This window comes from Phyllobates terribilis, unplaced genomic scaffold, assembly GCF_046119375.1.
Source record: "Phyllobates terribilis strain yellow unplaced genomic scaffold, ASM4611937v1 Scaffold_3__8_contigs__length_932513732, whole genome shotgun sequence".
NCBI classification, from domain to species: Eukaryota; Metazoa; Chordata; class Amphibia; order Anura; family Dendrobatidae; genus Phyllobates; species Phyllobates terribilis.
The window spans coordinates 16,959,130-16,983,484 of record NW_027362763.1 but is presented as its reverse complement, the minus strand read 5'-3'; the positions used below and the strand labels follow the sequence as shown (position 1 = coordinate 16,983,484).

General features: G+C 45.2%; 1 protein-coding gene across 1 annotated transcript in view; it reads right to left on the bottom strand.

The window, feature by feature from the left end:
* LOC141258694 (uncharacterized) overlaps positions 1-24,355 on the bottom strand; it is a 202,892-nt gene that overhangs the window by 165,822 nt on the left and 12,715 nt on the right. The window contains exon 2 of the mRNA XM_073673703.1: positions 4,545-4,704. Coding sequence (XP_073529804.1) covers positions 4,545-4,640 — 96 coding nt within the window. The 5' untranslated portion in view covers positions 4,641-4,704. The remainder of the gene's footprint in view (positions 1-4,544; positions 4,705-24,355) is intronic.

The window sequence follows — 24,355 nt, the reverse complement described above, 5'->3', positions numbered from 1 at the left end:
ACATGAACTCGTCTCATCTTTATGCCGTCACAGCGAGACACTGAGGAGCGCAAGCATGCCTGCCCTTCTCAGTGTCTGCGGGATGACAGACTGGATGGCAGAGTTCTGCTGCGGTCCAGCCTGTCATCTCGATGTAGCAGAGCTGAAGCTGTCGTGGGAACCATGGAAAGGTAAGGATGAGGTTGGTTTATTATTTTACTTTTATTGCAGAAGACATTGGCTTCAGCTGGAATGGGCGTGACGGTAAGTATGTTTTAATTTAGAACAATAAAGAATTGTGTGTTTATTTCAATTAAAGGACTTTATTCTGGGTGTTGTGTTTTTTTTAAATACTTTACTAGAAATTCATGGCGGTCATGTCTAATATTGGCGTGACCCCATGAATTTCGGGCTTAGGGCCAGCTGATAATGCCAAGCTGGCCCTAACCCCTTTATTACCCAGTGAGCCACCGCACCAGGGCCCTGGATGAGTTGGGTACAGTGCCAGAAGATGGCGCTTCTATGAACGCGCCATTTTCCGGGGTGGCTGCGGACTGCAATTTGCAGCGGGGGGGACCCAGAAAGCTTGGGACTCCCTGCGCTGCGGATTCCAGCCCCCAGCTGCCTAGTTGTACCTGGCTGGACACAAATATAGTGCGAAGCCCCACGTCAATTTTTTTTTTAATTATTTCATGAAACTAGATGGTGGCCAGATTCTAACGCATCGGGTATTCTAGAATATTTATGCGGCAGACCCGGCGCAATCAGCAGAGCGGTGTTTAAATTTGGCGCCAAAATCGCTGACTGGTCGCGGCCAGCAACCGCGACCAATCCGCAAAGCGGTGTTGAAATTTGGCGACTATATCGCTGATTGGTCACGGCCGGCGGTTGCGACTAATCAGCAGAGCGGTGTTTAAATTTTGCGCCAATAATGCTGATTGGTTGCGGTTGCGACCAATCAGCAAAGCGGTGTTTAAATTTGGCGCCAATAACGGTGATTGGTCACGACCGCGACCATTCAGCAGGGCGGTGTTTAAATTTGGCAACAATGTTGATTAGTCGCGGCCGGCGGTCGCGACCAATCAGCAGAGCGGGGTTTAAATTTGGCGCCAATAATGCTGATTGGTCACAATCGCCGGCCGCGACCAATCAGCAGAGCGGTGTTTCAATTTGGCGCCAAAATCGCTGATTGGTCGCGGCCGGCAACCGTGACCAATCAGCCGAGCAGGGTTTAAATTTGGCGCCAATACTGCTGATTGGTTGCGGACGGCGACCGCGATCAATTAGCAGAGCGGGGTTTAAATTTGGCGCCAATCTCGCTGATTGGTCGCGGACTCCAGCAGCGACCAATCAGCAGAGCGTTGTTTAAATTTGGCGCCCAGATCACTGATTGGTCGCGGCCGCTATTTAAATGTGGCGCCCAAATCGGTGATTGGTCGCGGGCAGTTCCCGCGACCAATCAGCACAGCGGTGTTTAACTTTAGCGCCAAGATCACTGATTGGTCGCGTGCGGAGAGCGCGACCAATCAGCGAATCGTATTGGTGAGGACCGGGGAGCGCCGCTGCCTGGTCGGATACTTCCGCTGCGAGAAGCCGGGAGATGAGCGACTGCTTGCAGCAGATGTATCCCGACCCGCAGCTCCGCTCCCCGGTCCTCCCTTCACACCCTAGCCGCTGATGTCCCCACAGTATCCGCATGGTGTTACAAAGGTCCGGACATTTGTGTTAAAAAAATCGCTGATTGGTCGCTGGCGCTGCCCGCGACCAATCACCGATTTGGGCGCCAAATTTAAATATCGGCCGCAACCATTCACCGATCTTGGCTCCACATTTAAACACCGCTGTGCTGATTGGTCGCCGACGCTGGGCGCGACCAATCACCGATTTTGGCGCCACATTTAAATAGCGTCCGCGATCAATCAGTACAGCGGTGTTTAAATGTGGAGTCAAGATGGGTGATTGGTCGCGGCCGATATTTAAATTTGGCGACCAATCAGCGATTTTTAACACAAATGTCCGGACCTTTGTAACACCATGCGGATACTGTGGGGACAACAGCGGCTAGGGTGTGAAGGGAGGACCGGGGAGCGGCGCTGCGGGTTGGGATACTTCTGCTCCGAGCGCCCGCTCATGTCCCGGGTTCTCGCAGCGGAAGTATCCGCACAGGCAGCGCCGCTGACATCCATGCGGCTAGGGCGTGAAGGGAGGACCGGGGAGCGGCGCTGACATCCAATTGGTCGCGGCCGCTATTTAAATGTGCCGCACAAATCGGTGATTGGTCGCCGTCTTGACCGCGACCAATCACTGATCTTGCCGCCAAAGTTAAACACTACTGTGCTGATTGGTCGCGGACGCTGCCCGTGACCAATCACCGATTTGTGCGCCAAATTTAAATATCAGCCTCATGCACGTCACTGACAGCGTGGGAAAATTCTCCTGCACTCAGCGCTTCAGCGTGAGAATTCTCCCACGCTGTCAGTGACGTGCATGAGGTGAGCCGAGCTCATTGGACATGACCTCGGCTCATCTTTATGCCGTCACAGCCAGACACTGAGGAGCGCAAGCATGCCTGCGCTTCTCAGTGTCTGCGGGATGACAGGCTGGATGGCAGCGTTCTGCTGCGGTCCAGCCTGTCATGTGAATGTAGCAGAGCTGAAGCTGTCGTGGGAACCATGGAAAGGTAAGGATGATGTTGGTTTATTATTTTACTTTCATTGCAGGAGATCGTCGGCTTCAGCTGGAATGGGCGTGATGGTAAGTGTGGTTTAATTTAGAACAATAAAGAATTGTGTGTTTATTTCAATTAAAGGACTTTATTCTGGGTGTTTGTGTTTTCTTTTAACTTTGACTATGGGGCTAGTAATGGGGGTGTCTTATAGACGCCTCTCCATTACTAACCTGGGCTTGATGTCAGCTGGCATCATAAGCTGACATCAACCCCAGCCCTATTACCCCACTGCCACCGCTACAGGGCAGTGGGAAGAGCGAGGCTAAGTGCCAGAATTGGCGCATCCTGTGGATGCGCCATTTCTGGGACAGCTGACGGCTGGTGTTTCTAGCCTGGGAGGGGGCCAATATTCATGGCACCCTTCCTGGGCTATTAATATCAGCCCCCAGCTGTCTGCTTAGCCTTTGCTAGCTATTTAAATAGGGGGGACCCCACGTCATTTTTTTGGGGGGGTCCCCCATTTTAATAGCTAGTAAAGGCTAGGTATTCAGCTGGGGGCTGATATTAGTAGCCTGGGAAGCTCCGTGGGTATTACCCCCTTCCCAGGCTTCAAACATCTGCCCCAGCCGTCTGCTTAACCTCCGCTAGAGACTAAAATTACGGGGACCCCCACGCCAATTTTTTTTTTAATAAATCCTTTATTTTAACACTAAATGACAAGTACAGTAAGCAACACTGTCACTGTACTTCTTATATATGTGACTGACATGTTTCTATCTATCTAATCTATGTGTGATGCTCTATCTTTCTGTTCTAAATTGTCGGGTACAGATGCTGAATTGCCGGCCGGCTTTTTTAAAGAGACAGTGCATGAAAACACTGTTATTTTTTTAAATAAATCCTTTACACTAAATGACAAGTACAGTAACCAACACTGTCACTGTACTTATTATATATGTGATTGGCATGTTTATATCTATCTATGTGTGATGCTCTATTCTTTCTGTTATAAATTGTCGGGTACCGCTGCTGAATTGCCGGCCGGCTTTTTTAAAGAGACGGTGCACGAAAACACTATTATTTTTTTTAATAAATCCTTTACACTAAATGACAAGTACAGTAAGCAACACTGTCACTGTGCTTCTTATATGTGTGACTGACATGTTTCTATCTATCTAATCTATGTGTGATGCTCTATTCCTTCTTGTCTAAATTGTCGGGTACCGGTGTATGCCGCTGCTGAATTGTCGGCCGGCTTTTTTAAAGAGAGCGTCTTCTGAGCAGTTTGTCAGCTTTTGGACACCTTTGAAGGTGTTTTCTATGTGTTTCTATGTGTTTTTGTTTGCCTGCCATTGGTTTTAACGGTGTTCGACGGTGTTCTAAGGTGTTCGACGAACAGTTCGACGAACAGTTCCTCGAACATCCCGGTGTTCGACGAACCGAACCGAACCCGAACACTACGGGGGTGGCTCAACACTACTCTCCACTCAGCAGATAATGATAGAAATATAGAAGAGTTTACCTCTCCGCTCAGCAGATAATGATAGAAATATAGAAGAGTTTACCTCTCCGCTCAGCAGATAATAGAAATATAGAAGAGTTTACCTCTCCACTCAGCAGATAATAATAGAAATATAGAAGAGTTTACCTCTTCACTCAGCAGATATTAGAAATATAGAAGAGTTTACCTCTCCACTCAGCAGATAATAATAGAAATATAGAAGAGTTTACCTCTCCGCTCAGCAGATAATAGAAATATAGAAGAGTTTACCTCTCCACTCAGCAGATAATAATAGAAATATAGAAGAGTTTACCTCTCCACTCAGCAGATATTAGAAATATAGAAGAGTTTACCTCTCCACTCAGTAGATAATAATAGAAATATAGAAGAGTTTACCTCTCCACTCAGCAGGGAGATGATCTCCAAGGCAAAGTCTATTATTCTTTGGGTAATCTTTTTCCTGTCTTTGTCCATCCTTGTTGAGTCATTCATCAGAGAAAACTGGATGATGTGGAGGTGTCTGGTCCTGCAGGCGTCTTTATGATGGTGGGAGATACTGGAAATCACAAAGGGGAAATCATTAGTAACATACAGAATCTATTGAGACACAGGTTGTCGGAGGCTTCACCCAATTATCTCTACAAATGTGGTGGAAAATCTTGATTCATCCGGTGAGAATTTCTATATTAGAAGAGTAAAATGATGATTTTATCAGAAAGTAAAGTTAAAGAAATACAAGTTATGTAACAGCTCCAATCCCCCATGATATGGACAATGAAATATGAAGTCTTTAAAGACCATTGACAGGAAAAAAAAAAACATTTCTGGCTCTTGGACTACCGGAGGAGAAAATATTTCCATTAATTAATCCCCCCCCCCAATATGAATGATTCCAGATATTAGAAGTAGTCCCCCCAGAGAAGCCTGAACTTCAGAGACATCTTATATGGCCTCCTCCGTAATGAACAGGAATGTAGCAGCCCCTCATTCTTACTATAGCCTCTCAATCTCTGAAGATTGTTATCAGGGATATCTCCATTATATTAAATTGTAGGTGACTGGTATAAAGCACTGGTCACATCTGCAGACACCGACCAACAGTGACCGATGGACTGTGCCAACTAATAAGATCTGTCAGAATGCAATGAAGAATCCATGGCAAAGATGAGTTTCATGGCTTGTTGTACAGAAATGTTGGAAATGATGGAATTATAGATAGGGTGTACAGTGGCATGTAAAAGTTTGGACATCCCTGGTCAAAATTTTTGCTATTGTGAACAGTTAAGCAAGTTGAAGATGAAATGATCTCTAAAAGGCCTAAAGATAAAGATGACACAAGGGCAACTTGAAAACCTCTGCTATCTTCTTATAGCTTCTCCTGCTTTGTGGGTAGCCACCATTTTCAGAGCTCAGCAGCTGTTTAGAAGAACCCATAGCTGCTGTTTGGCACAAGGTTAGAGGAGGCTGAGTCTTTATAAAGCTGAGAAATTTGATTCACCTCGCATTTCCTAACGATGATCGTGAACAAGCCACAACCCTAACAGGCTAATTAGGCTATGTGCGCACATTGAGTATTTGCAGAAATTTCTGAAAGGTTTCTGCCTCTCTTGGCAGCAAACATGTTCGTTTTTGCCGCAAATTTGGTGTGTTTTTTGCATGTGTTTTTGTACAACAATGGATGCTTTTTGGAGCTAAATAAAGATATTTGAAAAAAGAAACGTGGGACAACACTTGGATTACCGTCAGACCTGGGGTGAGTATATTGGGTAAATTTAAATGATTAAAGAATGTGTCTATTTTTTTCAAATGAAGTGCCAGCGACACCCAGGGCTGTGGAGTCGGTAAGCTAAACCTCCGACTCAGACTCCTCAATTTCCATGACAACAACTCCATCTCCGACTCCCTCATTCATGGCTCATGTTTACGTTTAAGTGTTAAATTTACTGTAGTAAAATGGTAACATCAGGCTTTTAATCATTATTATGATACAATAATCAAGCCATTTAGATAGAACATAAAATATATTTATGAGCTAAGAGGAAAAACAAACTAAAACATCAAGCATAGTTACTGAAGGGTAGCAGTAGATGCTATTTTGTTGCATGACCATTATTGTATTTGAAAAAAAAAAATCCTGCCTTGAATATAGGTGGGGTAACCATTTATATATGTGAAAGGTCATGTGAACACCTGATGTTATTGGGTGTGATAATTGGAGAAAAGGAGTGTACGAGTGGATCACTCTTATTGTGTATATGTCAGTCTGTGAGCACCTGCACCTTATTTTATGATTCTGATTAAAAGTTACATTTTAATTGATACACAGCTAATTCAGTTATTATATACTGTATCATGTCATAACTAAGCCCAATAGCTATACCGTATTGAAATAGTGGGGCATGGCAGGGTTTCTAACTACGGGACTGGATACCGAGCAGTGGATAAATGACGAGAGAGGTTTTCTCTGATAGTCTATTTGTACAAAAGAAATATACCCCCTCTTTTAACGGGGCATTTAAAGAAGTAGCAAAAATTTACAAAGACCAAATATTATCTTGGTGGGAGGTTCAATCATTGGATAATTATACTAAAGCAGGAATAGTTCCCAGACACCTTAGGATTAATTTGTCTCCAGGGTTTAGATATAGAAGCCCCACCCTCTTGGCTAAATGGGAAAAAGAAGCCACAGATAGTGCAATTAGACTGATGAAACTTCTTCTGGAGGAAGAAAAAATTAATTTAGCATCACTTAATGAAAAGTTAAATAGTCAAATTGAAATAACAAAGAAATTTATGTCTGAGTCTGAGTTTTCACAAAAGGAGCTCTCTTTACAAAATACTGTTGAAAGGTTCCAGTTTCATTTGAAAGAAAAAAAACAACTATTTTTCAGCCGAGATTTACAGGAATTTAAAGAGAACAAAGCCTATTCTGTAGCAACTATACGTAATCGTAGTAATATAGAAACAGATCTATCCTCATCCGAAACAGATTTTTCAGACTCAGAGGGACGAGGTAGGAATCAAAAGGGAAAAGGACGAGGGAAGGGTCGAGGGCGTGGTAAGGGAAAAAGGTCACCCCAAAGGGGAGGGTTTTTAGACCCCATTTACCCTCTCAGGAATCGTCTAATAGGATACAATCCAATATAGACTCCAAAGTTATTAATCTTTCCTCAAGAAATATTTCTACAGACGAAATGTGTGTCCTTAGTAAAGGACTCTCTTTTTTACCTACTACAGATTGTGATATTTTTGAGACAGTAAAAGATCTGCACCTATTTATACGTAAATTAAAATGGAAAAAACACAATCAGGGAAGACAAAAAGAAAAGCCTTGAGTTGGGTATTGATGATGGACTCTTGCAGGATGTCCGATTTTTATACCATCTGGGAGACATTAATCCAAATGTAAATGGGATGGGCCCATTCACCAATCTCAAGAGTAGGAGTCGGAAGATGCCCCCTTCCACAGGAGACATCAGCCCACTAGATGTATTTCTTGATCTTGTGATTGGTGAACTTAGAGCTCTTGATATGGACAAATCAGACTGTCGTTTTAATCTCTCCAAGACTCAGATGGATTGTTTACTTAGGCTAGAACAAGATAAAGACATAACGATCAAGCCTTCAGATAAAGGTGGGAACATCGTGATAATGGACACTGTAAAGTATCATGAGTTATGCCTTTCCTTACTAAGTGAGGAGATGGGTTATCATAGATTATTAGAAAATCCCACTAAACAATTCTCAAATGATCTAAAAAAACCTCTTGGAATATGGCCTTGAAAAAAGAATCATTGACAGTAATGAGAGAGACTTCCTGTATCCGGTCCATCCTGTTTTGGCAACATTTTATTGTTTGCCCAAAGTGCACAAGGGAACTACTCCCCTCAAGGGGAGACCCATTGTGTCAGGGGTAAAACAGTCTGACACAAAATTTAGGTATCTACATTGACAAAATTTTGAAACCATTTGTGGTGTCACTCAGTTCTTATGTGCGAGACACAATGGACCTTTTGGGCAAAATTGACGGAATTACAGTGGATGCAGACACAATTCTGTGTAGCATCGATGTGGAGGCCCTTTACTCCTCGATCCCCCACGACTGGGGACTAAAAGCTGTTCAATACTATTTGAAATCTAGGGGACAACAATTTGCTGCACATAATGAGTTTGTTATGAAAGCATTGGAATTTTGTCTTACAAGGAATATTTTCATGTTTGACCAGAAGTACTTCCACCAGCTCAGGGGCACAGCAATGGGGAGCCCCTGTGCCCCCTCTTATGCTAATCTGCTCTTGGGTTGGTGGGAAGAAAATTTGGTATTTGGAGAACTCCTCAGGGACCAGGTTAATAACATCTCGATGTGGCTTCGCTACATCGATGATTTATTTGTTCTTTGGAGGGGGGAGTCCTGAGAGCTTTGGAGAATTTGTTACTGAACTAAACGACAATCCAATTGGCCTTAAATTTACCTATGAGCCCCATACATCTAGACTAGCTTTTCTGGATGTCCTTATACAGACAAATTGCGATGGCTTGATACCTACAGAAAGCCTACAGCAACCAACTCCCTCCTGAGATGGGATAGTTGTCATCCTGGTCCCCTAAGAGGGGCATCCCTAAGGGCCAATTCCTTAGAATGAGGAGAAATTGCTCAGATATTGAGAATTTCAAGAAGCAGGCAGGGGAGATTTAGGGAAAGAGGATACCCTAAGCAAAGTTTGGGACAGGCCTTTAAAGAATCCCTCAATAGAGATAGAGCATCTCTTCTAAACCCTCAGCCTAAACAGATGGAAAAAAATGAGGTGGTACGATTTATTACGCGCTTCTCTAATCAATCTAATGGTATCAGGGTGATTCTCCAGAGACACTGGTCTATCTTACACATGGATTGTGATTTCAAAAATTTCATTCCAACAGCTCCCCAGATTACTTATAGAAGAGGTAGGTCTCTAAGAGATCGCCTTGTTTATAGTCACTATCAGCCAAAAAGAACTCAGCTGTGGTTGGATCGGGGTTGTAGGGGCTCCTTTCGATGTGGGGGCTGCAAGTCCTGTGACTTCATCACACAAGGGAAAAACTTTATAGGAAATGTAACAGGTGTGGTCTGAGGTTAGGCACCTTATCAACTGTCGCACAAAAGGGATTGTATATAAAGCAACATGTGAATGTCAACTTGAATATATAGGGAAAACTAAGCGAGAGTTTCGGAAAAGGATAGGAGAGCACATCAGAGATATTATTAACAAACGAGATACTCCCTTGGCCTGCCACATCAATACCATGCATAAAGGGGGATCATAAGAAAATCACATTTATGGGAATTGACAAAATTACCCCACCAATTAGAGGAGTTGATTGGGAAGCCCTTATATTGCAAAAAGAAACCCGGTGGATTTTTGAACTAAGGACCAGCACTCCGTTTGGCTTGAATGAACAACTATCCTTTTCTCCCTTTGTTAACACATAAGGGTCAGGAGAGGGACAGCTTAGGCAGGGACAGCCGACGATGAGTGGGGGAACCACTGGCGTAGGATGGTAGGGTGCTAACCTCCACGTAGGTAGAGGTTAACTCAGTTAGGGACATAAAGAGGGATATTGCCCATTGGTCCTTTTACTTTCTCTCCTCCTGTTTGTATGTGCTCAGGTCCTCTGTGTCTTTCACTACCAAAAGGAACTGGTTACTCTACTATTGGGTTATGTGTTTAATATATTTTCCCCTTCTTACTTTTTCATCTCATGTTTTTGTTGTGATTTAAAATGTTTTAAATGAAAAACATCAAAATATTAGTTACCATCACCTCTCTTAATTTAATGGATTTATTGTCTAATCAGAGATATTGCCTCTGCTAGTATTGTCCCTTTCGGTCAAGCATAAAAACAAGATTAACGTAATTTTTGATTCTGTACATGCTGACGAAGGGCATGTGGAGCTCCTTTATAGAGTTTACATAAGGGTACCACAAGATGCCCCACATAGGCTACGGGGGAATGCAGATGTCCGCAGGGACTGTCTATCTCCCTGGCAATAGGGGTGTTCCATGGCTATGGACCTGTGCGCTTTGTTTGGGTCCATTGCCATACACCTGGGTGTGACAAGCACTCCTTGGAGCGCTTTGAAGATGCGTTCCACGCAAACCCGGAGGTGCGTCATAGCCACACCCCCGGAAATGACGCGTGCGTGTCAGGCAGCGTTCCTCGGAGGAGGAAGTGGTTTTAGCATAGGTTTGGAATGGCAGCATGTGACAGGCTGCAACCAATCCAGGTGCAGCGCGTGATATTTAAAAGAGGGACCTTCCCATGTGCTGTAGCAGCAAAACTAAGGATATATTACCCCCTGAATGGAAACTTTTGAACCTCTGTTCCCCCTGAAGACTCAATTTGAAGAAACGCGTCGGGGTGGTTCGTATTATGATGATGCTCACCTCTATGAGAATGAATAATAGAAGTCTCTAAGCTTTATGGGTGAGATCACTCCATTTATATTCCCTTTCTCTTTCTCAGGTCTATTTAAACTGGGGATATGTGGTATAGGGTTAGAAATTAAGAGAGTCCGTCCCTGGCCCTTGGTGTATGTGTACAATTTTAGTATCATAACCATGAAAGAGGGTAATTTATTTTGGGAAGACTCTAACACTACAAATTGCTGCTTTATGGGTAAATAAATATGTTACCTTTATATTTTCTCCTATTTAACAAGCATCTTTTACGTTGACCCTTATCTAGTTAGTATGAAAATAAGATAGTTACTGAAGGGTACCACTAGATGCTGTTTTGTTGCATGACCACTATTGTATTTGAAAACATTTTTTCCTGCCTTGAATATAGGTGGGGTAACCATTTATATATGTGAAAGGTCATGTGAACACCTGATGTTATTGGGTGTTATAATTGGAGAAAAGGAGTGTACGAGTGGATCACTCTTTTATTGTCTATATGTCAGTCTGTGAGCACCTGCACCTTATTTTATGATTCTGATTAAAAGTTAAATTTTAATTGATACACAGCTAATTCAGTTAAAACATCAAGCATACAGATACAACATATACTGGACTATTGATTTAGGCACAGTTTATTGAAAGTTTAGATAGGCTTTAAGAAGTACTAAACTTAATCCTGCTTTCCTGTTCACTCCAGCAGTTCTGAGATGAGTGAAGGCATTCCTTCCCTGTGTGTTTTTTTTTTACCCTTATATGTAGAGAAGGAGCTTCAGGGAAATATTGAGGAATATTAAAAATATTCTCTTGCTCCCCTTGTCATAGATATTGACCATTTCTCCCAAGCCTCTCTTCACCCCCTCCCTTATCCATCTTTTGAGAGCTGACAGTCCAGAGATGACAATCTACAGTGTCTCCCTGCAAATTATCACCCACAGCCAAAATAGCTTACACAAATCCAGGCCAAAAAATGTGTTACAACTTAGCTAAAATGCGAGCATCTTGTCCCTGGCAGACGAAGGGGTTAATTAAATGCAGGATTGCAATAATTTGCGTGTAACTGTTGAAGCTTGCTTCCCGAGCTTCATAAAGAAGTTTATAGACACAATATTCCATATTCGAGTCGGCGTAAGTTTCATAAATCCGACAATAACGGGACCCATATTTTTAGGGGTAGGACCAGCTAGGGAATGATGGGGATATTTTTCTGTAGCTGAAAAACCCTCCGTAAAGCTGTAGCGCAAAAGCACCAGAATGACGGGTCGCAAATACGTCATGCGTGGTCTCTAAATGAAGGTAAAATCATAACGGAAAAAATGGCGTCGTTTGCAAGCTTCTACGATCAACGAGCGATGAGTTATTGCAGAAGTTAGCATTTTTAATAAAAATGTACAGGCTGGAGACCAGCCCACATAATGTCACCACAAGGGGTGAGGTATATATAAGAGAACCCATGGGGAATTGAGGAGCACTCATTGCCAGGGGTGTATAAGAACTATAAGCAACGGGTCGCGTTCAATAACGCTCAAATCAAATTGGGGAGCCCCTCCTCCACCTATGCGGATTCGTCCCTGCAAACTGTATAGCGTAAGTTTCCTCTTTAATCCTGTTTATTTTATGCAACTGCTTATGTATTTTAATGTCTCCTTTGTAATATGTAATATTCTTGTATATATTTTTCCTAAACACTGCCTCCCTTTTGGATTAAATATAAAATTTAATAGTTCTGTTTCTTTCGTCCTGTAATCGTTCCCTACCCCAAAGCCATATACGCTACCAAAACGCAGGCGTCCGCCCAGGCCTGTATTATATTTCAAATCTGGACGGTGGTGGCAGAGAATAATAATAATAATCTGGAAATCGTGAAGCTAACAGTGACAGTACGGGGGCATAAACACGGATTTCATGCGTTGGAATTCAGAGGTGTGACACCCATACGCTCACTGGTTGCTTGCCGATACCTAAGGAGTGAGTAGTCTGGATCGGGTGCTCGCGATTCCGAATGAAATATTGACAGCGTGACGGCAACGGCGAGATATTGTGTGATCTCCCCGGTGTCGTCCCTGTGGAGTTCCTGACATTGTACATAAACTGCAGCACAGATTCATGTCAGCTAAAAGTCTAGACCAGGGGTCTCAAACACGCGGCCCGCGGGCCGCATGCGGCCCCTGAGGCTGCTTTATGCGGCCCGCAGGCACAGACCCCTTGATGATCCCGACCTGGTCCAGGAGGAGCCGCCGACAGCAGCGCTGAATTGCCACACAGAGACTGTTTCCCAGCACTGCATTTCCAATGCCAGCCGCTGGCCAGAGGCCAGCAGCTGATATCTGCGTGTCGGCGCAGCGAGTATGACGTCATTGCCATATGCAGATGTCAGCTGCTGGCCTCTGATTGGCCGGCGGCTGACATTGAAAATGCTGTGCTGGGAGACAGTCTCTGTGCGGCAATGCAGCGCTGCTGTCGGCGGCTCCTCCTGGACCAGGTCGGGATCGTCAAGGGGTCGGACTCTGTGGTGCCTGCGGGCCACATCTGCAGGAAGGCCGCCGAGGGAACGGAGGACAGGTGAGAATCATCTTTTTTTTTTTCTATTTTATGTGTGTGAAGAACAGCACAGGGGGCACAGAGCCACAACATGGGGACCGGGATGGGGCACATAGCCACAGGATGGGGACCTGGATGGGGCACATAGCCACAAGAGGGGACCTGGATGGGGCACATAGCCACAAGAGGGGACATGGATGGGGCACATAGCCACAAGATGGGGACCTGGATGGGGCACATAGCCACAGGATGGGGACCTGGATGGGGCACATAGCCACAAGAGGGGACCTGGATGGGGCACATAGCCACAAGATGGGGACCTGGATGAAGCACATTAGTACAAGATGGGGACTTGGATGGGGAACATTACTACAAGATGTTTTCCATTATTACTATATGATGCTAATTGTAAGACAATATTACTGTATGTGGCCAATTGGGGGAAATAAAATTGTAAAAAAAATAAAAAATAAAATAAAGCATGAAAAAATATTGGGCACTAAAAATGCTGTTTTATATGTAAACTAAAGTAAACACAAAAAAGTGCACGTTTATTATCGCCACATCCATAACGACCCAAGCCATAAAAAATAAACACGGCAAAAATGTTCAAAAGGTGTATACAAAAAAAATGGTATCACTAAAAATGTCACATTGAACAAAGAATGCGGCCCCCCAAATTCAAATTTTTTCCATGTGCGGCCCATATACCCAGCCGAGTTTGAGACCCCTGGTCTAGACCCTTAGATCAGGAATAAGACATTTCATAACTTTCCCAAATTCTTAGGAAAAAATATTCCCCACAAACTACATTGAACTACTGTACCCAATTTATTATATATTTTAGGAGTCTGAGTCGGTCCATATTATACTGACTCTGACTCCACCAAAATGGACACCGACTCGGACTACACAGCCCTGGCAACAACTAATCCCATTACTCCTAATGCCGCACTTGTTTTGTCAGTACATGCGGATCCACCGCATGCAATGACATTTCAATCGGTCAAAATTTGCACCAGAGATGCAGAAACTGACATACTTCATAAAATGAAGAATGAAATAAAAAGAAATGGCGTTGCCTCCCGCGTCATTTTCATAACCAGCAGAGGGAAAGTCAACCACTGGGACTGATATTACTAGCCGGGGAAGGGGCCATTAGCCAAAAATGTTCCCTGGCTATTAACAGCCCACAGCTGTTTGCTTAGCCTTTACTGGCTAGATTACAGGGGAACTCCTGAAAAAAATTGACATAGGGTCCCCCTATAAAATCTAACCAGTAAAGGCTAGGCAGACAGCTGTGGGCTGATTATAGCCAGGGAAGGGACCATGGATATTGGCCCTCTCCGAGACTAATAATATCAGCCCTCAGTGGCCCCAGAAATGGCGTATCCATAAGATGCGCCAATTCTGGCGCTTAGCCTCGGCTCTTCCCACTTGCCCTGGTGCGGTGGCAAGTGGGGTAGTAGGGTTTGGGTTCATGTCAGCCTTGTATTGGCAGCTGACATGAAGCCCAGGTTAGTAATGGAGAAGCGTCTATAAGACGCCCCCATTACGAACCCCATAGTAAAGGTTTTTAAATAAACACCCGGCTTAAAAGTAAATCCTTAATTTAAAATAAAAGTCCACATGGTTTAATAATTTATTTAAAAATAAAACACCATATACTCACGTAACGCCTAATCCGCAGAAGCCATTGTCATCCATAATTTATTAAATGGAAAGAGGAAGGCATATCTAAAGAAGATTATAATGCAGTCTGCAGATCCTGCAGGGCACGTATCAGGTTAGCTAAAGCTGACAATGAATTAAGGCTTGCAAGAGATGTCAAAAGTAGAGATGAGCATTGTTCTACTCGAACTGTTCGCCAATCTCAAATTCGAGCTGTTTTGGGCGGTGTTCGAGCCGTTCGGCGAACACGAACAATTTGAGAAAAATTCGGCTGTTCGAGGTTATGTTCGATAACTGTTCGTGCACCAAAATCATAACTGGATTTTTTCTCAGTAATGATGAAAATTAATGTTAATACGCAGTTTGAGTGTACAGCGGGGTGGGGGGAGGGGCAGGGGATGGATCTCTGCAGGAACAATGAAGATCTCCATTTTTTTTTCTCTTTCCCGCATTTACAGTGGGGAGGTGCAATCTGTCAGCCTATCAGCAGCGCACACACGGAGCGAAGTGCTTTTTTTCACACAAGCAAGGGCATGTGTCATTGGCAGTGTATGTCACATGTCCTTGCCCTATCAGACCAAGCCATTTTCCCCGTCGCCACCATTTTCTCACTGCTGCAGCTGCGTGTTAGACGGCACCGCTGTTGCTGTGTGCGCTATACCTTGTTAATTTCAAGCCAATTTTCGCACAAATATACAGATAGCTTGGGAGTAGGGAATAGTTGTGATTGCAGTCCTTTTAAGGACTAGGTTACAGCATTTCCTACGACTTTTATCAGGGAGGTCTGTGCTCTTAAATAGATAGGTTGTGGGAGTAAAGACTAATTGTAATTGGAGTCCTTTTCAGGACTAGGTTACATGAGTTCCTATCAATTTTTGCCAGGCAGGTCTGTGCCAGTGCTGTGCAAGTTTTTTTCACAGCATTTGGCTGAATCTAGCAAAGCTAATCCTTTTTGGCCTATTGCAGAGTGTGTTAGTCAGTGGAGTAGCCTATCTGTGTTGCAAGATATACCACCTGTGTATAGAATACCAATTTTTTTACTGCACCTAGTGAAGTAAAATCTTTTGGGCATAGCATCATTCTATTAGTCCATCTATACTGACCTCCATCAGGTTGCAAACTCAATATATTTTTTTCTGCATCTACCTCTGAAAAAATATTGGGCTTCTAGCTGTGTGTGGGTCTTGTTCTATTAATCCATCTATACTGACCTCCATCAGGTTGCAAACTGAATATAATTTTTTTCTGCATCTAGCTCTGAAAAAATATTTGGCCTTCTAGTAGTGTGTCGGACTTTCTCTATTAGTCCATCTATACTGACCTCCATCAGGTTGCAAATTAAAACTAATTTTTATCTGCATCTACAGTACCTCTGAAAAAATATTTGGGCTTCTAGCTGTGTGTGGGACTTGTTGTATTAGTCCATCTATACTGACCTCCATCAGGTTGCAAACTGAATATATTTTTTTCTGCATCTACCTCTGAAAAAATATTTGGCCTTCTAGTAGTGTGTCGGACTTTCTCTATTAGTCCATCTATACTGACCTCCATCAGGTTGCAAATTAAAACTAATTTTTATCTGCATCTACAGTACCTCTGAAAAAATATTTGGGCTTCTAGCAGTGTGTGGGACTTGTTCTATTAGTCCATCTATACTGACCTCCATCAGGTTGCAAACTGAATATATTTTTTTCTGCATCTACCTCTGAAAAAATATTGGGCTTCTAGCTGTGTGTGGGTCTTGTTCTATTAATCCATCTATACTGACCTCCATCAGGTTGCAAACTGAATATAATTTTTTTCTGCATCTAGCTCTGAAAAAATATTTGGCCTTCTAGTAGTGTGTCGGACTTTCTCTATTAGTCCATCTATACTGACCTCCATCAGGTTGCAAATTAAAACTAATTTTTATCTGCATCTACAGTACCTCTGAAAAAATATTTGGGCTTCTAGCAGTGTGTGGGACTTGTTCTATTAGTCCATCTATACTGACCTCCATCAGGTTGCAAACTGAATATATTTTTTTCTGCATCTACCTCTGAAAAAATATTGGGCTTCTAGCTGTGTGTGGGTCTTGTTCTATTAATCCATCTATACTGACCTCCATCAGGTTGCAAACTGAATATAATTTTTTTCTGCATCTAGCTCTGAAAAAATATTTGGCCTTCTAGTAGTGTGTCGGACTTTCTCTATTAGTCCATCTATACTGACCTCCATCAGGTTGCAAATTAAAACTAATTTTTATCTGCATCTACAGTACCTCTGAAAAAATATTTGGGCTTCTAGCTGTGTGTGGGACTTGTTGTATTAGTCCATCTATACTGACCTCCATCAGGTTGCAAATTCAAAATAATTTTTTTCTGCATCTAACCCAGCCAATAGTTTTGGCCTAATACCACAGTTTGGCCACTCAGCTCTGCTCGGTTACCATCCATTGTTTTTTTGTGCAAACAACTCCAGAGTTGTGAATTAGTTAACCACCAAAATGAGTGGAAAAAGGCCTGCTGCTGGTGGAAAGGGGAATAGGCGTGTTGGGAAGGGGAAAAAAGGTTGTGTCCGTGGGGTAGGTGTTAAAGCAACAGTAACATCTGCAGAAGAAAGACCATCTTCCAGCCAAACTAAAATGTCTACTTCTTTTAGCGGACAATGTGATAAGATCCCTTTCTTACGGCCACGCCAATCGCTACAAATTCCAGATGAGGCACAAAAACAGCAGGTGCTTCAACGGATATCAAGTGCTCCTTTAAGTGGGCTCTCCTCCACATCAACTTCAACATCACAAATACTCCAGTCCTCAAAGGTGTCACCCAAATCGCACTTGCTTCCTCACAGCTCCCAAATCTCCAGCTGCCCGTCTGAGTATGAGGTAGAACAGATGGTTGAGTCTGCAGAGCTGTTTACTCATACTATAGCCTGGGAATCAGAGGTCGACTCCAGCGCTTCTGTGAATCCAGACGAGGAAATGATCTGCACTGATGCCCAGAATCTTTATGAGTCGGATCCAGGACCAGACGCAGAAGGTTCTGACCATAATGTAGACCCTCATTCCCAAACTGTAACTCCTGTTGGTGGAGACAATGAGGAAGACGATGATAAGACTCAAATACCTGATTGGAGCGACAACTTTAGTTTTTTGTCAGGGCAGGAACAGGTTGGCTCTGAGGACGACGGGTGTGATAACGCACAGGGTGATGATGATGAGGTCGGAGATCCCACTTACTGTCAACCCACAGTCAGCCAAGAGATGAGGTCAGCAGAGGAGGTGAAGGAAGATGCTAGTGACGACGAGGTCAGGTTGCGCCTTCCTGGACAGAGACGTAGTACTGGAAGCACGTCAACAACTGCATCCTCAAACACAACTCTGCCTCTCACCACAAGTCGTGGTGGCTCTTCAGGTCGCATGGGTGCTAAGCCTTGCATAGCCTGGGCATTTTTTCAGATCGATAAAGATGACCCAACTCGTGTTATCTGTAACATTTGTCAGCAAAAGCTAAGTAGAGGCCAAAAAATACATAGTTTGAGTACTTCATGCATGAACCGGCACATGGACATGAAGCATAAGTTGCAGTGGGAAGCTCAGTGTGCTACAATGCGGCCTAGCCGGCCGGGCCAACCACCGTCTGCCATATCTTGTGCATCCGCGGCCTCTTCATCCTCTGTGACTGGGGGGACAGCAGTCACACCTGTTTTGGGGCGCAGACCTGCCACCTCTTTACCCGCAACAGCCAGCGTGATTGGCAGGTCATCATTTTCTTTGGAGGTGGTAACACCAGCTGGTGTTGAGCGCTGTCCGACATCGATAGCACCACCTTTGGATGAAGGCAACCTAACATGTCCGCCTGCATCTTCCTCACAGACCGGCAGTTTGCCGGGGACACCCTTATCAACCCCGTCTAAGCACAATAGCCAGCCCTCGGTCCCTCAGATGTGGACAAGTAAAAGACCATTTCCTCCTAGCCATGAGAAAGCTAAGAGGTTGAATTTCACCATCTGCAAGCTCTTGGCTACAGAAATGCTGCCTTTCCGCCTGGTGGACACAGAGGATTTTCGAGACCTTATGTCCGTCGCAGTGCCCCAGTACCAGATGCCCAGTCGGCACTACTTCTCAAAGAAAGGTGTGCCTGCGCTCCACCAGCATGTCGCACACAACATCACCGCTTCTTTGAGAAACTCTGTGTGTGACAGGGTGCATTTCACCACAGACACTTGGACGAGTAGGCATGGACAGGGGCGTTACATGTCGCTGACTGGGCACTGGGTAACTATGGTGACAGCAGGACAAGGGGCTGCTGTCCAAGTCTTGCCGTCCCCACGAGTTGTGCGTCAATCCTCTTTATGTCAAAGTTCCTCCACTGCTTCTGCCTCCTCAACCTCCTCTCGGTCTTCCACCTGCACCCAAAGCCTGTCTGGTGATGCCACAAGCTTTCTAACTGCGCAGAAGGGATCCTGCACACCTCCTTACTATGCTGGCAGTAGGGCTCAACGTCATCAGGCGGTTTTTACATTGAAATGTCTGGGAAATGTGAGTCACACAGCTGAGGAGTTGTGGTCAGCTCTGGAGAACCAATTTCATGAATGGTTGTCTCCACTGCACCTGAAACCAGGGAAGGCCGTGTGCGACAATGCTGCAAACCTGGGTGCGGCCCTTCGCCGGGGCAATGTCACACACGTGCCTTGTATGGCTCACGTGTTGAACCTGGTTGTCAAGCAATTTTTAGCCCACTATCCCAGACTAGATGGCCTTCTGCAGAGGGCACGGTCGCTGTGTGCTCACTTCCGCCGTTCGCATCCCGCAGCTCAGCGACTTACATCTCTACAGAAGTCGTTGGGCCTGCCACTTCACCGGCTAAAATGCGATGTGCCTACCCGGTGGAATTCAACTCTGCACATGTTGCAGCGACTGTGGCAGCACCGACAAGCCCTGGTGCAATACGTTCTGACGTATAGCCTGGGCCAACGAGATTCAGAGGTGGGGCAAATCACGCTGGAGGAGTGGTCTCAGATCAGGGACCTATGCACCCTTCTGCACAGTTTTGAAATGGCGACGAAGATGTTTAGTGCTGACGATGCCATTATCAGCATGACTATTCCGGTGATTTACATGCTGGAGCACATGTTAAACAGAATTCGGAGTCAGGTGGTTGCACAAGAGGAGGTGGAGGAAGTAGAGGAGGAGGAGATGTATGCGGAAGGGCTAACATCTGCAAGGTCCAGAAGGTCGGCAGCACCAAGGCGGCAGGCATGTGAGGGTGGGGGAGATGGTTTTACCAGGGCGCATGGTAGCAGCCAAACTAGTGAGGAAGGTGCAGGAGCCCAGGAAGAAGTGGAGGACGAACTGATGGAAGACTCATCAGATGAGGGAGACCTTGATCACATTTCTGTTGTGCGAGGTTGGGGGGAGAGGACAGAGGAAGGAAGCATGATTGTTACCTCGCCACCAACACAACAGGGACTTGGTGCTCCTGGATGCGCAACACACATGAGTGCCTTCTTGCTGCACTACCTGCAACATGACCCTCGAATTGTGAGAATTAGAAATAATCCTGACTACTGGGTTGCCACACTGTTAGATCCCCGGTACAAAAGTAAATTTGCAGAAATTATTCCTGCCATAGAAAGGGATGCACGCATGCAGGAGTATCAGCAGAGACTGTTGCAGAATCTTACATGTGCTTTTCCACAAAATACCAGTGGTGCACGTAGTGAATCTCACAGTTCCAACTTGCCAACCGTGGGACCGTCAAGTGTTCAGCACTCAAACCGTAACAGAACCACAGTATCTGCTGGTAACATCAATTTTGCGGAATCATTTCACCACTTTTTTAGCCCATCCTTTGCAAGGCCACAGGAGACAAGAAGTCTGACACATAGTCAACGCCTACAGACGATGGTACAGGAGTATCTCCAAGTAAACATTGAAGCCACGACTGTCACTGGACCCTTGCTCTTTTTGGGCTTCCAATCTGGATAAATGGCCGGAGCTAGCCACTTACGCCTTGGAGATCTTGTCATGCCCCGCAGCCAGCGTTCTGTCTGAACGTGTGTTCAGCGCTGCTGGTGGTGTGCTGACAGATAAGCGCACGCGGCTCTCCACTGATAATGTAGACAGACTCACGTTCATAAAGATGAACAAATCATGGATCCGAAACGACTTTTCTACCCCTGTGTCATCCTGGGGAGAGTAAAAGCTTGATGATTGGTTAAAATCACCCTACCAACCGTTTTAAGCTTTCAAATTACTAATCATGTTTATCTGTATCTTGACTGGAAAATAATTTGGGCTTTGTAGCAGTGTGCAGCACTGATCCTATTAGGCCATCTATAATAAGCTCCACCAGATTTAAAATTAAAAATAATTTTTAGCTGCATCTAGCCCGGAAAATAATTTTGGGGCTCCGAGATGCGCAAGACACATAAGTGCCTTCTTGCTGCACTACCTGCAGCATGACCCTCATATTGTCAGAATTCGAAGTAATCATGACTACTGGGTTGCCACACTCTTAGATCCCCCAAACTTTTCGATCAACCTTTTCATTTTATTAAAGACCAAAAAAATGGTCATTTTTGAAATTATAAGCATTAGCAGGTTGTTAGAAACTGAAATCAGTTTTCAACTCAAAACTTTATTCTAGGTGATGTTACATTTTCACATAGGACCCCTTGTTCAAAAGGAGCTTCTGAACTCTCTCGTCCATTGAATTTGTCAGGTTTTGGATGGTTTCTGCTTCAATTGTTTTGCATGAGGACAGAATACCCTCCCAGAGCTGTTGCTTAGATGTGAACTGCCTCCCGCCATCATAGACACTCCTTTTAATGATGCTCCAAAGGTTCGGAATGGGGTAGAGGTCAGGGGAGCATGGGGGTCACACCATAAGTTTGTCCCCTTTTATGCCCATATCAGCCAGAGATGCAGATGTTTTATGTGCAGCATGAGATGGTGCATTATCATGCAGAAAAATGATCTTGCTGTGAAATACACGGTTCTTCTTCTTGAACCATGGCAGGAAGTGCTGTTTGAGAAAATCCACATACATTATGGAGTTCATCTTTAGCGCCTTCAGGGATCCTAAAGGGGCCGACAATCTCTCTCCCCATGATTCCAGCCCAAAACATTACTCCACCTCCTCCTTGTTGGCGCTGTAGCCGTGTTTGCGTGGGGTGTCCATCAACCAGCCATCCTCCACTCCATCCATCTGGACCATCGAGCGCTGCACGGCACTCATCCGTGAACAAAACAGTTTTGAAATCAGTCTTCATGTAATGTTTGGCCCACTGGAGCCGTTTCTGCTTGTGTGAAGTGGATAGAGGAGGTCGACAGGATGGCGTATGCACAGCTGCAAACCTCTGAAGGACCCTGCATCTTGTTGTTCGGGGGACGTTGGAGGCACAAGCAGCTTCAAAAACTTGTCTGCTGCTATGACAAGGCTTTTTTGCCGCTGCTCTTTCAACCTGACGTAATTGCCTGTAGGAAAGAGTCCTCAATTTGCCCTTATCAGCACGCACACGTGTGTACTGTGAATCAGCTACATACTTCTTGATTGCCAAGACACTTCATCCTGATCATCGCACAATGTTGATTGTAGTCATGCCTTGACCTAAACACTCCACAATTTGTTGCTTCTCAGCAGCCGACACATCCTTTTTCTTTCCCATTTTGGCAGAAAATGTAGGCTGCTTAATAATGTGAGACAGCCTTCTTAAGTAGTCTTGCCTTTCATTGGACACACCTGCCAAACTAATTAGTACAGGTGTCTGCAATTGCTTACAGTGATATAAAGAGCCCTGACACACATCACCATCAATGAGTTTAACTGACAAACAAACAAATTCTTCCCTTATCACTCCTAAACACTTTTTGCATAATAATTTGGAACGCGGTGTACATGTGCTTTTCCACAAAACACCAGCGGTTCACGTAGTGAATCTTACAGTTCTAACTTGCCAACCGTGGTCTGTATGGAATTGTTCAATAAAGGGCCCAAAATTAAGATAACATAGATGGGAGAGGTCTCTATGAATAGGAATTCCTAAGTATTTGATACCCTGTGAGGGCCAGGCAAAGGGAAAGTTGGACTGGATGGAATCCTATATGGATTTGGGGAGGGAGACATCGAGGGCCTCAGACTTCGCTGCATTGATTTTAAAATTTTACCATGTAACAAAGTGATCTATTTCAGCCATAACAGCATGGATGGATATATGTGATTGAGTGATATATACTAGGACATCATCAGCAAATAGAGAGCACTTGTACTCGGTGCCTCCCACCTCAATCCACCTAATATTGGGGTTATGGCGAATTGATGAGAGCAGGTGCTCCGTCACTAGGATGTATAAGAGAGGGGACAGAGGACATCCCTGCCTTGTCCCATTGGTGATTGTGAAAGGTGATGAAAATGTTCTGACGCACCCCCTGGGCCTTGGGACACCCGGAGCCGGACCCTTTTTGGTGGATGCTGGTGGTTGTAGTCTTCGTGGCGGCGACCCGGTTCCGTGGCTCAGGGCGGTCAAACCAGTGGCGGAATTATTTATGTGGATTTGATGTTTAAATGTCCGACTACGCCACCCGTGGATTGCGGTCAGAGTGAACCGCCGCTACAGGGCAGACCGCTGAGGCTGGTGTTGTGGGTGCAGCAGAGCGTAGCATAACTCCCCACGGGAGGAGTATAGCCTCAGGGCAGTGTATGCGGAGGATGGGGGTGATGGTGCAGGGCAGCAGCAGTAACGACACGGAGTCAGTGATGCAGTCCAGGGCCTTTACTCACAGTTCTTATTATCCAGACCACGTCTGCAGGTAACGGCTGCCCACGTCGTACTGTGCTCACCAGGTGAGGGGCTCAGACAACTCCCAGATAACTTTGGAGCACTTCACAGGACCCCCTTTGTGTGTCCTTTGTCTGGCCTTTCTTACCAACACTTCTGTCCGGCTGCCTCGGGCCTCCTCTTGGTAAACTTGGCGCCAGTTTCCCTGACCCTATGTGGTGCCTTCCTAGCGGGTGTAGCGAGGGGCTGCGCCACATAAAATGTCAGAGCCTCCGGTTTCTAGCTGAGGGTCGTTTCCTGCCTCCACTAGTTCGGGGACCGGTCTCCCCCTTTGGCCTGACCCCTCCACGCAGGTGGATTCGGGCGTGCGGTGGCGACTCGCCCGTCCGCACCCCTGGGATCCCTTCATTCCTCGTTCCTGGAGCCTTCTCCGCTCCTCTTCCTTCCTTCTCCCTCTTCCAGGCCTGGGCCTCTGTTACTAGGCCCGCCTCCGGAGCAGAGCTCATGCAGAGCCCCTGCTCCCTGCCACTTCTGCTCAGACTTCTCTGCACTGAACTAAGATGGTGCCCACCTTTTATACTCCCTTCTCAATGCACCCAGGAACTGCTTCCTCCCTGCTCCTGCACTACAGGGTTCCCCTTCCTCAGTGTTCCCTCCCCCCACTCCAGCCAGGGACAGGGACTGTCGTGCCCATCTCAGGGGCATATTGGTCGCCCTGCCCCACGGCAATGTGGTGTAATGCATGCAGGTGTCGGGTCCTGATCCACACTCCATCCTTACCTGAGAGTGAGATAT